The sequence below is a fragment of the Corapipo altera genome, unplaced genomic scaffold, assembly GCF_003945725.1.
Source record: "Corapipo altera isolate COAL_440 unplaced genomic scaffold, ASM394572v1 61411, whole genome shotgun sequence".
In the NCBI taxonomy this organism is placed as follows: Eukaryota; Metazoa; Chordata; class Aves; order Passeriformes; family Pipridae; genus Corapipo; species Corapipo altera.
The window spans coordinates 8,597,391-8,611,385 of record NW_020884875.1 but is presented as its reverse complement, the minus strand read 5'-3'; the positions used below and the strand labels follow the sequence as shown (position 1 = coordinate 8,611,385).

The 13,995-nt window shown below is 38.4% G+C and overlaps 1 protein-coding gene across 2 annotated transcripts in view; it reads right to left on the bottom strand.

Annotated features, from left to right (window-relative positions):
- Nucleotides 1-13,969, bottom strand: part of RGS7BP (regulator of G protein signaling 7 binding protein) — a 37,780-nt gene extending 23,811 nt beyond the window's left edge. Inside the window, exons 1-2 of one of the 2 annotated variants that reach the window (XM_027635355.1) lie at nucleotides 13,724-13,969; nucleotides 10,855-11,021 (exon numbers count right to left, since the gene is read on the bottom strand). In XM_027635355.1, the coding sequence (XP_027491156.1) occupies nucleotides 10,855-11,021; nucleotides 13,724-13,882 (326 nt within the window). In that variant the 5' untranslated portion in view covers nucleotides 13,883-13,969. The remainder of the gene's footprint in view (nucleotides 1-10,854; nucleotides 11,022-13,723) is intronic. The other variant, XM_027635354.1, reaches the window with a different exon arrangement.
- Between the last annotated feature and the right edge of the window lie 26 nt (nucleotides 13,970-13,995).

The following is a 13,995-nucleotide window of genomic DNA, read 5'->3' as shown; positions in this document are numbered from 1 at the left end:
GTGCTCTTCACCCTGCATGAAGGGACTCCTACCTCAGCACAGAGCTTCCCATTGCTCAGCCTCATGTGATATGGTTGCAGTTATCATCCTATTCCAAAATACCAGTCTCTGCTTTGCTGGTGATTCTTTGAGGAGCGGGTGTAAACACATATGGGTGAATAGTGCTGCTTCACCACAATAACAGCTCCAGAACTGTTGGAAGTAATTAGAGGCTGCTGTATAAACATGGCACTTCTAAATACTTTGCCACCTAACCATTTGTTGTGCTGCCAAGGTTACCAACAGTATATTTTCAATGATCTGTCTTGCTGTGATAGACAGAGATATGAAGTGTCAGCTTCTCTGTGCTCACACAATAAATGCAAACTTGTTTTCTTCTCCAATGGGAAAGCAGCTTCTTCAACAACTTCAAACACATAATTTAATATAATATGGTACTATTAGCATTCTTACACCAAATCTGCTGCCAGGAAATCTTCATGCAGAAAGTACTAATATGAAAGATAGGAACGGTAAGATAAAAAATGAAGAGAAAAGGAAGACCTTCCATGAATAATTGTTTATATACAAATAACTCAGTGTATTATTTCTCTGATAGTTAAAAATTATGTAGAAAATCTAAATGCAGATCTGCAAATGTATCCAGCAAGGAGAAAATGCTATTCAGTAACAGCAAGCACTTCAGTATATGTTTAATTTTAAAACATGAATTTTAAACATTATTTAACTTCTAATACTGTAAGGATTCTGGATTAAGGAATGTTAATTTAATGCTTTGTCCAGATGAAAACTTAATGCCCAGATAATGTTTATAAATATTTAATTAATTGTTCTGAAACAGAACTATAAAGCCATTGGGAGCATTATAAGGGATTTTGTATGCCTTCTCAGATTTGGTTGGAATTTTCCCTGTGTAAGCTTGACAGAACTGGTAACTCCCTTGGCTGGAGACTGATCTTGCAAGTTTCTGATGATGGTGTTTAGAGGAGTTACCATTTGGTACTTCATATCTTACTAGAGCAAATCTCTGTGCACCACAGCTCATGATAAATGTGAAGTCTTTTCTTAGATGACGATGCAGGAAGTCTAGCACTTGAAGGAGCGTAACAGAACATGGGTCATGATGAAGACATGCCCTTAATTGCATGGGTCTGCACAATTAACTTGGCATATTGGCTGATTTCAGTGAGAGGGAGAGAATCTAAACAGTTCCTTTCTAATTAGAGAGCACTCAGAATGTTGAGAAATACTGAGAATTAGTAAAAACATTTCCATTAGCAGGCAATTTTCAGTCCAAAACTTAAAAAAAGACTTAAGAAATCAGAAACAAAATCTCAGTATATGTGGAATTCTAAGAGCCCATGTTGAAGTCCTCTTCTATGCATAACTTCATTATATCATGCTTTCACTTCTCTTAAGAAATATGAATATATTGCTAACATAGTCTGGATTTGAAAGATTCAGTGAGAATCAGAAATAATTTTCTGAGAAGAATATAAGGAAACCCAAACAGAACCAAGACAGGCAGAATGTCCAGCATGGAAAATTGCAGCCATGTGAGATTTCTTAATCAACCAGTATTTAGGAAAATTATTAGGAATGAAGCTCTTAAAACTCTTTATGAAATTCTCAGCTTTGGCCTCAGCAGTGTTTCAGTAGAAACCTACAGAAGAAAATTACTGGCATATGCTGTTGAAACAGACCTCAAAACAGTGGGTCTACTGGGGACAAAAAGGCACTCTTCTTGCCCATCTTAGTTACAGATCAGCACAACAGTAACTTTCAACTACATCTGTGAAGCTAGGTATGAAATTCTAACATACTTTTTTTTCACAAATATATTTTTTTTTAAATTCTGTCAATAAATAATTTTTTTTCTCTCAGAAATACTACAATGAAAAAGTTACTTTGGATTTGTCTGACACTAATTTTGAACTATGTGTCTTCTCTGGTACCCCTAAATTTTGTGGGCACAGAAAACATTAGCATGACATGAAAGGCTCATAATTAGCTGTACTTCTAAGTCTTCAAATACTTTTTAAAATTTAGCTCTAAATCCCTTTGGGAAACACTATTTGCAGACATAAATTAGTAACACTCAGGTTTTTGTTCAAGAGCTTATTAACTGATTCCACTTGTGACATGCCAAGATATATAAAGGAGTTGCTATATGCTGTTACATGTTATCACCTAAAATTCCAGTAAATTGACATTTTAAATCAATTTCAAAAGCAATAATTTATGAAATCAGTATGATAAAAATGTAATATTCACATGCTTTATTTAGGAAACATTACAGCAATAATAAAATAGACTGTTTGAAAACTATGCCTTCCCTTGAAATACTGAAATACGATGTGAAATCACTAAATATTTATTTTTCAGAGATAATAAATACAGGTACACCTATTTAATAAGTAATTCACCTGAAACATCAGTCAGAGATGGAACGAAATTTTAAGACTTTTACCAAAACATAAAAAAGTTTGGAAAAATTATTATTTTTGGTAATAATGTTTACTTCAGTAATGCTGCAGAATTAAAGGTAAGTGGATTCCAGCAGGGTTGTTATACATACATCCAGGACTCTGCCCTGAAGAGCAAATTAGATGTTAATTTCATTACTGTTTGGAGATGGGCTACGAGGAAAAAAAAGTAAGAAACATTTAAAAAAAAGGGGGATGACAAGGGAGAAAAGGGTATGAGAAAATCTGGAATGAAGTGAAGGTAATACTGCAACTGTCAAAACAGAGTCCACACTTAAGTTCTGAAGGCTTTTCAAAATCCCTACAGTTCCTGCTTCTAGAGATTTATGTAAGTGCTGGATCCTCCCCAAGAAAATCGCTTTCATAGAGAGAGTGTGAAAATTTTTGTATGTCCAAAAGTGAGAGCGGGACTTTTGAAAGTAAGACAAAATGGTGCAAGAGAAGTGTATGAAGTTATGAGAATGCCTGCAGAAGCACTGAATTTTCTGAACAAGGTCAGCTCTGATTTTGCAACATTTCTAAAGGTGCTGTGCCAATGTAATTCAGTCTCAGAATCTCTCCCATTATGTATGTTGTCTTCCTTCAATTTCTCCTGTAAAGGTTTGTATACTTCAAAATAGGAGGGTAAAGCAGTGGTTATTTCAACCATTGCTACAGATAAATAGGCTTACCTATGGCTGGAATACCCCATTATTAATGAGATAGATTTAGAGAAACAACCTCTATAAAACCTAACTGTAGTGGAATGCTGCTTGTGCATAGCAGAGAAGAGCATTCCATTGACTGACTTGAAATACAGCAACACCTTGCTTTTTTGTATCCTTTTCCAGGCTGCAGTTCGGAACCCATACTGGAGTGATGAATGCAGAACACATGTCAGATTGGAAGCCAATACACACTAAACCTGCAGGCTACTCCAACCCTAGATCAAGGTACCATGTAGAATGGATTCAGAGTTCACCAGGTTGAAGATGCAGAATGCTGGAGAATTTCTGTCTCTTTCCTCCCTTTTCTAGGAGGTAGGTGCAAGCAGTCTAGAAATTAAGTTGACTCACCTTCAGCTTTGCCTAAAGGAAAGTGGCAGGTGCCACTGTGTTTTGTGAGTAGTCCAAAACTGTCAGTGTGTGTCAGGCTCTGAGGATGCTCTGACAGCACCTCTGGGATAAACTTGTCAGAGCTTGGAAAAGCAAGAATGCTTGTCCTTCTGCCTGCTGATAAGGTTTATCATTAAGCAAGGTGCTTAGCTATTCTATTTTGTCAAAACTAAGTTATCCTGTGTTACTGAAGATGCAGAACCTCCAGGACTTTCAGAACTGCCTTCATTTTTAGGTATGTTTGCCCTTTACTGAATCTAGCCTCCAGTTATGACAGACAGATCTATAAAGGGAGATATTAACACCTTGTATCTTCAAGTCCAAAACACCTATTAAAGCACAGTTCCAAAGACAACAGTACAAAAAAAAAGTCAGTCTGTAGAGATCAGCTAATATGAGAACTATAACCTTAGTAAATAACCTTATCTCCTCCTCCATTATTTGCTTTCTGAATTCATGTATCAGAACTTGAGGTATCTTACTTAAATGACTTCCTTTTCAATTTGCACCTTAAACTAAGTAAACAGATTTTATTCTTAACAACAGAACCCACTTTAGCTCTATTCCACAGAAAACAGTCTTATCTCTTCCTTGTCCCTTTCCATCATTTTGGGTGCACATGGCTTGTATAATTAGAAAATTTTTTTTCAAAGGAATCTACTCAGAACAATCCATGTGCACCTTATCCTCTTATGAAAGGAGTAAGCTATTTGGTATACTTGCTGCACTATCATGCTTTAGTTAGTCCTTAGTGAGTTTAGAGTCACTTCATGATTTAGAAATCAGGGAAGATGATCCAAACAAAGTAGAACAAACACTGTCAGAATTTGCCCCTAGAATTTGATATGCTTGAAATCACATGAAAATTTTAAGCATTTAAGAAAGTTACAGTAAATGTTTACAGAAGCTGAATGTAAAGATTGAGGGAAAATGAGACTTTACATGATAAGAACGCTTGGTAATGAACTTGCTCCACATCCTGAAAGCTCTTCTTTGGAGGGAGACAAAAATCTCCTTGACTTTACTCATTTTGGACACAGTTAAATCATCAGAACAACTTGGTGAGTAAGGTACTATCAAACGATAGTAAGAATTGTGGGATCTAGCCTGTCACATTGCAATAACTTACTGAGATGCTTTCAGTATAGCCTGAGAGTGCAAAAGGGAAGTTTTATATTTCCAACAATTTTCAGAATTGAAAAAATCTCAACATTTTTTACTTCATAGGATTTTAAGGTCAGATTTTTAAGCTGCTACGGTTTAAAATATCTGCAACATTTTAGCAAAAACTCCACATAACCTTGTATGGATTCAGAGGGTATTATGTTATTGGCATTATCATGTGTAACACTTTCGATTCTTGTAGTGAATATTGACTGCTTTCCTTGTTTTCTTACATGTCGTAACATTATTTTTCATACTTAATTATACTTTTACCAGGCCACATTCTGGTTATCAGTTTCTGTGAAACACTACCTTAGTTCGTAACTTTCATCCGGCAGTTGGAACAATGATAACTCTAACAGAGGTAGGATCCAGCAGCAGTGCCTGTGATTCAGAACTCCAGGACACTGGAGCCAACATCACACTCCCCACCTCTCATACACACTTTTAGAGGAGTACCATGGCAGTGACTGCAAAGACATCCAGGGAGGAAAGAGATCTCCATAAATGCTGCTTAACTGGTATCTAGCTGGGGCAGAGCTCTAGTTTGGTGCTCTATCTGTTGGCATAACATTGGTTTTGAATCACGATTATAAAAATTCTTTCCTGCTGAGCTAAGCGTTGCTACTCTTTGTCTCTGCTCAGCTACACTGACTGCCAGCAGTGCTTTATTTAACATCTGAAGTTAAACAGTTAAAATGGTTTCTGTTATGCCTGTCTTAATGTAGCTTTTATTAACTTAGAATCTTGGAGTCTCCTTTTTCCCTAATTTGTAAAATATTTTGAAGGAGTCTTTTTAGTTTGCTTGTGTGCTTTAGAAAGCAAATAATAATTCTGAAGGGTCATAATTCGGGGAAAATTCAGACAGTTCAATAAAAAATTGGCCACAATTGTGTGTCAACAGAATGTTTTAACACAACCTTAGGAAAAGATCTAATGTTAATTAGCTCTTAATTAACTAGAAATTACTATTTAGTGCTTATCGAAAATATCAGAAATCCTACAGTATATTGAAAAGGAAAACAAAAGTAAAAATTACATAAATTTAAAAACTTAAGGCAACACTATGGTATGGTAACATTTCTGTGCACAGGAATGCAATCAGGATGTGACTCTTAGGTCTACTTCCTCAACTTTTCTTGAATTCTGGGGAACTTAATTAACTATTTTATAAGATTAACAGATGCACATGAGTGTCAAATAAGGAAACCTTACCTTTGCAGTTTCCCAAGGAGAATATTTACAGTGATTTTTGTTACAAACTGGAAAGGACATCTAGAACTAATCTAGTCCAAGCCTCCTGCTCCAAGCAGTGTCAACCAGAGTAGGTTACTGAGGGGCAAGTCCAGTTGAGTTCTGAGTATCTCCAAGGATGAAGACTCTATAATCTCTCACTGTACCTGTTCCAATATTCTACCAGCCTCACAGAAAAAAGGCAGTTTAAAAAAATGTTTAAATCAATTTTTTCTTTTATTTCAGGTTGTACTTTCTGTTCTGTCACTGGATACCACTGAGAATAGTCTGGCTATGTCTTCTTTACACTATCTCATCAAGTATTTTTATACACATCGATAAGATCCCCATCCAAGTCTTTTCGTCTCCAAGCTAAATAATCTCAGGTCTGTCAGCCTCTCCTTGTTTGTTGGATGCCGCTTGCTCCCAACCAATGGCCTCTTTAAGGCCATTGACTAGACCTGCTCTGATGTCACTTTCTCTTTTCTAGGGAGCCCAGAACTGGACACAGTACTCCAGATACGGCCTCAGCAACCCCGAGTAGAAGGAAAGGATGAGCTCCACCAACACGCTGGCAAGATTTCCTCAAGTATCATAGGAGGCTGTTGGCCCATGATTTGCACAAGGGCACAGTGCTGGCTCATGCTCAACTTGATGTTCACCAGAACCCCCCAGGTCCTTTTCTGCAAGGATGCTTTCCAACTGGCTGGCCCCTGTCTGTATTGGTGTACGGGTTTATTCCTTCTTAGATTCCAGACATTGCAACAGCAGTCTGAACCACCGAGAAAAATCAATTTCAGAGTTATGCTCACACAGATGTACATTGCCATGCACCCTTGAGCTCGTCACACAATTTTGTTTCATGCAAAAAAGCCACTGCCAACATATATATCAGACTGCCACAGAGATACTGCCAATTCCGTTTTCAGTGTGCCACGTGAACACATTATGTAAGCATATCAAGTGCTTAAGAATATAAAAGAATATTTAGAAAAGTGTATGCACAGTTGTTCAAAATTGTATCTTAACATACAGTTCTGAGTTATCTTTCTATTGACATCCCAGACTTAGTGGACTTCACTTACAAAGCTGGTTCTCTATTTGATGAATTCTAAAATATCACCACTATGATTCCATAAAGCAGACTCCCTTCCAAAACACAGATTTGCTCCTTTCCCCCCCTGCCTTTTCCTGTTGTTACAAGTATTTCCCTTTCTTTTCTTTTGGAAAAAATCATGTTGATTCGTTTTCTTGTTGCTGTACTTTCTCCAGTTTTGACCATGACAACTAATACAGCAAGGGTGCACAATGTAAATATTTTGAGATATTTAATTTCTGAGACATTAATACAGCAGAAAATATGATAAAATGACCAAAACTTACCTTCTTCAGAAGACAATTCATTAAAAATCACTAAGAACTTTTACTATGAAAGCAGGATTTTACCTGAAGTTCTCGGACAACCAACACTGAAAGAAGGGTTTACTTTGATTTGCATTCCTAAAAGACCATCAATTAAAATAGGCTATTTCAATTTAGATTATTTTCATTTCTAATCTTTATTCTCCTTTGATAAAATTTCACTATTTCCCCCAGAAAAATATGTAAGTAAGTTAAGAAGAGGATGTAACATCTATGAGGCCCTATTAACTTGGGAGACTTAATCTGAAGTTTCCATTTTCAACCATATTTTTTTAATAAATTAATTTTAAACACATCACAGTGTAAAGATGTCCTTATTTAACCTCAGTATTTTTTGAGTAAAAGACATTCACAGTTACACAAATCCTGAAATCTTCTGGGAACTCATATTTGTCAGACACAAATTGATCAGATGCAACCTTTGCTTACCGATTCCTACGTAGTGGCAAAAATATGAGAGAAGGCATCGTTCTACGCACAGCCTGTTTTTTGTATGTTTGTTTATTTTTTAATGAAATCTCTGTTATGAGCAGCTGTCAGATTTGAGCTAGATGGGGGTGATATGGTCTAATTCATTGTGGACTTTATAAGGTTTTATGTTTCCTTGCTACTTCCTCATCTTTTTCACAATCTTGCTTGGTTTTATTTCTCTCAGTTTTTAAAATCTTCACCTCCACAGCTGAAATATAAGCATGACTTTCGCTTTCTTCACATAGTTGAATCTCCATTTGTTGGCATAGCAGTGTATACTTTTTCTACAGGCAGACCTGCAGCTTTCTCTTCTTGTTCCCTGTCCTACTCTGATGTCTGCCTAATATTCCAGAATTGATATACCCATGATCAAAGTTTTTTTGTCCTCATGACTTCTATCCTGTTTCTGTTCCTAATACATTATCTCTGCCTCAGCATTTCTTTCCCTTCCCACAATTCCCAGATTTTTTCCCAAAGCTGCCTTTCTCAGCACTAGTGGATCTGTTCTTGTTGGTTTCCTTCCAAGTCTTTACACCTTTCCTCTTTGTTACCTTCCTTTGTCTTGTAGAACAGATGACTCAGGAAGGGAAACAGGTGTCTCTTCTAACTGTCTGAGTCATGAGTATATTTTGGAGTCTCAAGTGCACTGGTGCCTATAGGAGTTGGACTAGGTGATCTCCAGATGATTGCTAGAGGTCCCCTCCAAGCCTATTCTGTGAAATTCTGATATACTAAAACAAGAATTAAGGTGTCTGCTAATTTTCCAAAGGAAGACATCAGCACAAACAAGATAAGTGAACTTACTGTTGTATTCTTAGACAGTGATGCCAACTTCTTAAAAGAAAGATTGCCTTGCAACACCTCAGGTAGGTCACTTAGAGACTAACTGAACATCACTGATGGTGTTAACTAATAGAATGTTATGTCATGAAATGTTATCGTCTAGTAGCATAAACAGCTGTTTGCTATTATTCTCTCTCAGCAGGAAAGCAATAGGCTTTCTTTAAAAAGTTTTGGAAGACAGAATTGGTTGTGTTACCCAGAAGTTTGCACAGTGCAGTGTCGTGCATTTTGAACTAAAGCAGTGAACTAAATGAGCCTTTGTCTCATCTGCTGACTACCAGTGGTTTCTGAGCAATACACTACCCTCTTGACTATTTAATACTGAGGATGATTTAATACATTCCTGTCCCTAAGCATTTTTCTTCCTGATACTTTTTCTTCCTATTCAATTAGGTTCCCACTCTAGATCCTATGCCATAGGCACTACATCACTCCTCCTGCTGCATTAAAAACTGAATCTCTGAGACTATTTATTACTCCTTTCCTTCTAACTCTCTTCTACACTGAATCCTTGCTCTACCTTCATTTCCCACTTTCCTCACAAATACACCAAAAAGGTTGTTTTATATGGCTTTCCTCAGCTGCAGGAGGGCAGGGATGTGAAGCACATCTTGTAAAATGTCTGTCAAGCCAAACAAGCAATTTTCAGGGAGTTTCTAACACCTACCAGTTGTTATGGATATCACATTATTATCACAGTTATTCAGAACAGTTTTAGATTAGCTAAATGTCAATCTCACAGCAACTGCACAACTTTCAGGACATATTCGTGTATATGGCAGACTCCCAACTGCAAAACGATTACTTAAAAAAACCCTCCGTACTTCTAAATAAGCATATATCAGTGGTTTTCTTTACAGGGAAAAAAAAGATTAAAAAAAATTACAAAATAGGTTCAGCTACTCAGATGTATTATTTTGTTTATATTAGTTTTTCTTTTGAGTCTGAAAGCACGTAAGATAAATTTCACTACTGTTTGCTTTCACATTTTCAGTGTATCGGTTAAAAGAACCATGTCTATTGATTGGTGTTTTTTTAAAAATTCTCACAGACTCTAGTATTTTAAAAGCATACATTTTGTTTGAGGAACAAATCAGAGGTCACAAAAACAACTTAAGAGTCTTTGCACAAAGTCTTACTTGAAAATGTTGACAGTCCTACTAAAGCAATCGACCAGTTCCCTCTTCCGTTTAGTGAGTGTGGTTTTCCCTTATATACTAAACCTACGACAGATTTCTCATATATATAATAAAGTGACAAAAGGAATTCAATGGGGGTTAGGCAGAGCTGCAAAAAAAGAAACTCTGTTTTTTTCCAGTAGTACACAATGGCTTATGGTAGATAAGGCAGATGCAGAAAATTCTGACAAAGTGTAACCAGAGAGACACGACTCAGGATATACGTGTAAATACAAATGCCCCAGTCACCATACTGTGAAGAACCCACACATAATTACCAGCACAAATTTCCATTTTATAAGACACAGCTATTTATGCTGGTTTATCTTGTACTAAGGCATAGTCTCAAGTATGTGATAATATATTCTGTCACCATGGCAAGGCACGTATGTAATGTAATACCAAAGAATAAATTAAAACATTATATGCTAGCAAAGCTTCCATTCTTATTTCAACACAAATAAGGATTTAAAAATGTACATGCAGAATGTAAGTACAAGTTTCCAGACTAGTATTTGTATTCCCCTCACACAATTTTCACCTAATTGTTTTTGGTCTAATTTTTTTGAGTATCTAGTTGAGCTAATCTAGTTGTCTTTAACTATTCAGTTAGGTATACTCAATGCAGGACTGGGCAGAAAGCTACTGCTATTTCACCCTTGAATGGCATGGCTTCTGCCCTGATCTTTTTAAATTGTGTAGTGATACGCAGTAAAATCCTGTTTGTCTTATATAAAAGCATCCAGTGAAATCAGTAGCATACTATCTTTGTAAGGGGACCTGGATTTGAACCAAAATTATGCTATGATAAGTATATAAGCATTCTGTAGATTTCTAGTCATACACTTCTATGCCTAAAACAGAATAACAAGTTAATGCTTTTGCTGAAAGCTTCCATAATGCAGTATCTCACAAAGATTTACACATGAATACAACTTTAATTAAACATAAGTTGACTCCTACCCAGAAATTGCTGCTAGTTTTTGATGAGCCTCATAGGCCATCTCACATCCCCGGGTTCGAGTTTTGTGCAATTCTGCATGCAGAGACGGACAGGTGACAGAGATATCCCCAATAGAAATGACCAGCTCCCGGTAGAGAGCCACCTGGGTATTGAACTCCTGGACAATCTGAAAAACAAAGAGGATTTACATACATGAGAATTTTTAACTATGGTGGTAAAAGAAATCAAGTTTTTTATAAACATGCCCAATCCAGGGCTTGTTCCTGCAGCTCACAATTTCAGGGCATACAGAGTCAAGAGCCCAAGATTTAGTAAATGACTAGGGCCTTTGTGGCAGCTGCTTGTTTTGTGAGCTATAAATGTTCATCTGTAGGAAAGCAGTGTTTCTGCTTTTAATATCTGAAAGTGTTTAAGCTAGTAGTATTAAATATTAAGCAGATGAAAAAAATCTGTTTTACTAGTAACATGAGGTTATTTTTTGCTATCATAAAAGATAAAAATATCTCCAGAAATTATTGCCTTTGCTCATACTGATTTACATTTACATTCATTCCTGATTTACAGCACATTTAGGGATTGGAATGTAGCATTTGCTTTCAGATTGGCAATTTTGCCAATTTATTTTGTAATGATTTCTGTTCTGTCACTTGCCTCCAACCCAGATTTTAGACTTCAAACTGATCTGCAGTTATTGGCTGAGAAGGTGTCTCAGACAGGCATCTTCCTGTTAAAATTCCAGAAAACACTTTTTCTAACGTGTGTGGGAAAAAGAGGCAACAAAGTAAATAAACAGTTCAGCCTTCACAGAAATTCAATATCCAACAGATACATATGGATGCTATTGGATACATGGGGAATCTTACAGATGGAAAGATCATTACTGTTTAGTTTCAGTGATCACATACATGGGATTATATTTTAAGGAAATGAAGCATTTGCTGTCTTCTGAAAGAAAGTGCATAAGACCATTTGCTCCACATAGTGGCAGGGGTGGAAGGCATGGAGTAATAGAACAGAATATTTATTTATCTGTGTTTTGACCTCAATTTCCAAACTACATAAGAGTAATTGCTCATAATTCTGCAGTCATATTTACCACCAGAAGTACAACTTAACCAACATACAAAAGCATGTTAAGAACCTGGAGTCTATGAGAGCTACCAGTATTTAAAGTCAAGCCCCCAAATTCTTATGCTCAGGAATAAACGAGTCTCTTCTCCTGCAGTATTACATTCTGATCCTTCATTTATCCCACTGCAATTACTCTATATAGCTGGGAACTGGTATCAGGTTATTGTTTTGGCCACACTTTCTAAAATTTCATTGTAAGAATAGCAAATAGGTTTCTCTGCTTCTGAAGCAGCACATCAGTACATCTGCACCTACCTGCCCCCAGACAAACCAAAAAGCATACAGCAAACAAAGCCCTAGGCAAAATATTTGCTAAACAGGTCTTCAACTCCCTCATTACGTAGATTAAGAGAATGCATAAAGGCAATGGAGACAAAACCAGTTGTACTAAGTTGTGTCATAGTATGATTATGGTACATGAGGAAAAAGAGAAAAGCGTCGCATCCTTCAACTGGTAACTGGTTGCACCAGCCACATTTTGCCTGTTCTCACCCAACATCCCTTGTCCACACAGACTCATTCTGCCACCTCAGCATCACCCAGGAAAATAAAACCACACAGATGTTACTGAATTGAGACAGAGAACAAGAAAGAAACATACTGATTTTACCTCTTGAATCTTATTGCAACTTGACAACCCATCTGTAAATTATATTTTATTTCTAATCAATGAATTCTACAAAGGTAGCATTTCTCTGTAACTAACCACATTATGCTGTCAGGAATGAGAAAAAAGGCAGAACCCAGTAAGATCCACTTGTTGGGTATATTTATAGACCTACTGTGGCAGCTTTTGTTCCACCGTGCACTGGGAATAGCTCCCAATTTTGAAGTATCAGAGTGGGTAATCTGCCAGCACATTTTTCAGTTCTAGAGGGAAAAAAAATTGTCAGAATACAGCAGAACAGAAGTAGCAGCTCCATTTCCAATGCTACTGGACAGAGCTTCAGCAAGGTCCAGATTTTTCATGTAAAGTAGCGGCAACTTCATTTGTTTTCTACTTCTCTCACCGGTTAGAGGAGCAATTCTGCGGTCCAATGTCAGGCTGACTGTAGCTCAAGGAGCCATAAAGGGGGTATATGGCACTGATCTGGAGGAAAGTGTCAGGATCCAAGCATTTTAACATGGATGGAGAAAAATATCATACCATAACGTGACAGTCCAAAAATTAACACAGATGCAGGTGTTTGACCTGAGTTTTACAATGACAATCAGCTACTCCGGGAAGACTAGTAACAGTTACCACGTATGCAAGGGACAAAATTTCAGGGCCTCAAATTCTGAGTCCTGTTTTAGAAGGATTTTACAGCGAGAATGTGGTTGCTGAACAAAACAGCAAGGAGAGAATGCGGTGATTCATTGGACGCAACTATTTACCCATTTAGGCTTCAGTGAGCGCAAGTCTGGGGACAGATTTGGACGGTTCTAGGAAAAAGCAACACCAGTGCTTCGCAGTGTGTGTTCTGGGGCTCGGGCTCCTGCCCCCGCAGTACTGCCAAGGCGGGCGACCTCGGCCCCCGCCCCGCCTGTCCCGCCGCACCCAGCACGATCCCCGCGCGTCTCGCTTTTGAGCCGCCGCGAGTTGGGGTGCAGGGCAGCACCCTGACGGGGACTGAGCCTCTAAAAACAGTGCAACTGTACGTGATGGGAATAGCCAACGTGGAGGGGGGAGCGGCACCGCCGCCGAGGGAGCTCGGGAAAGGTGAAAACCATGGCAAGCCCGCCGGCGGTACCCACCATCTTACAGTCGTCCAGGGCTCGCTGGGTCTGGTAGGCGCTATCGGAGCCGCTGCCCCGGCGTTCGCTGTCGCAGCCGTGCGGCGAGGTCTTGCCTCCCTGGAAGATAGAGGCGGCGGAGCGGGGGCGCTTCCTGCGCCCGCTCGGTGCCGCGCTCATGCACACGCATCCGCCGCGCGGAGCCGCCCGCGCGCGCGGGCAGCACCCTCCCCGCCGCCGCCGCCGCCGCCGCCCCGCCGAGGGGAGCGGGCCCGCGCCGCTCGTCGCCTCGG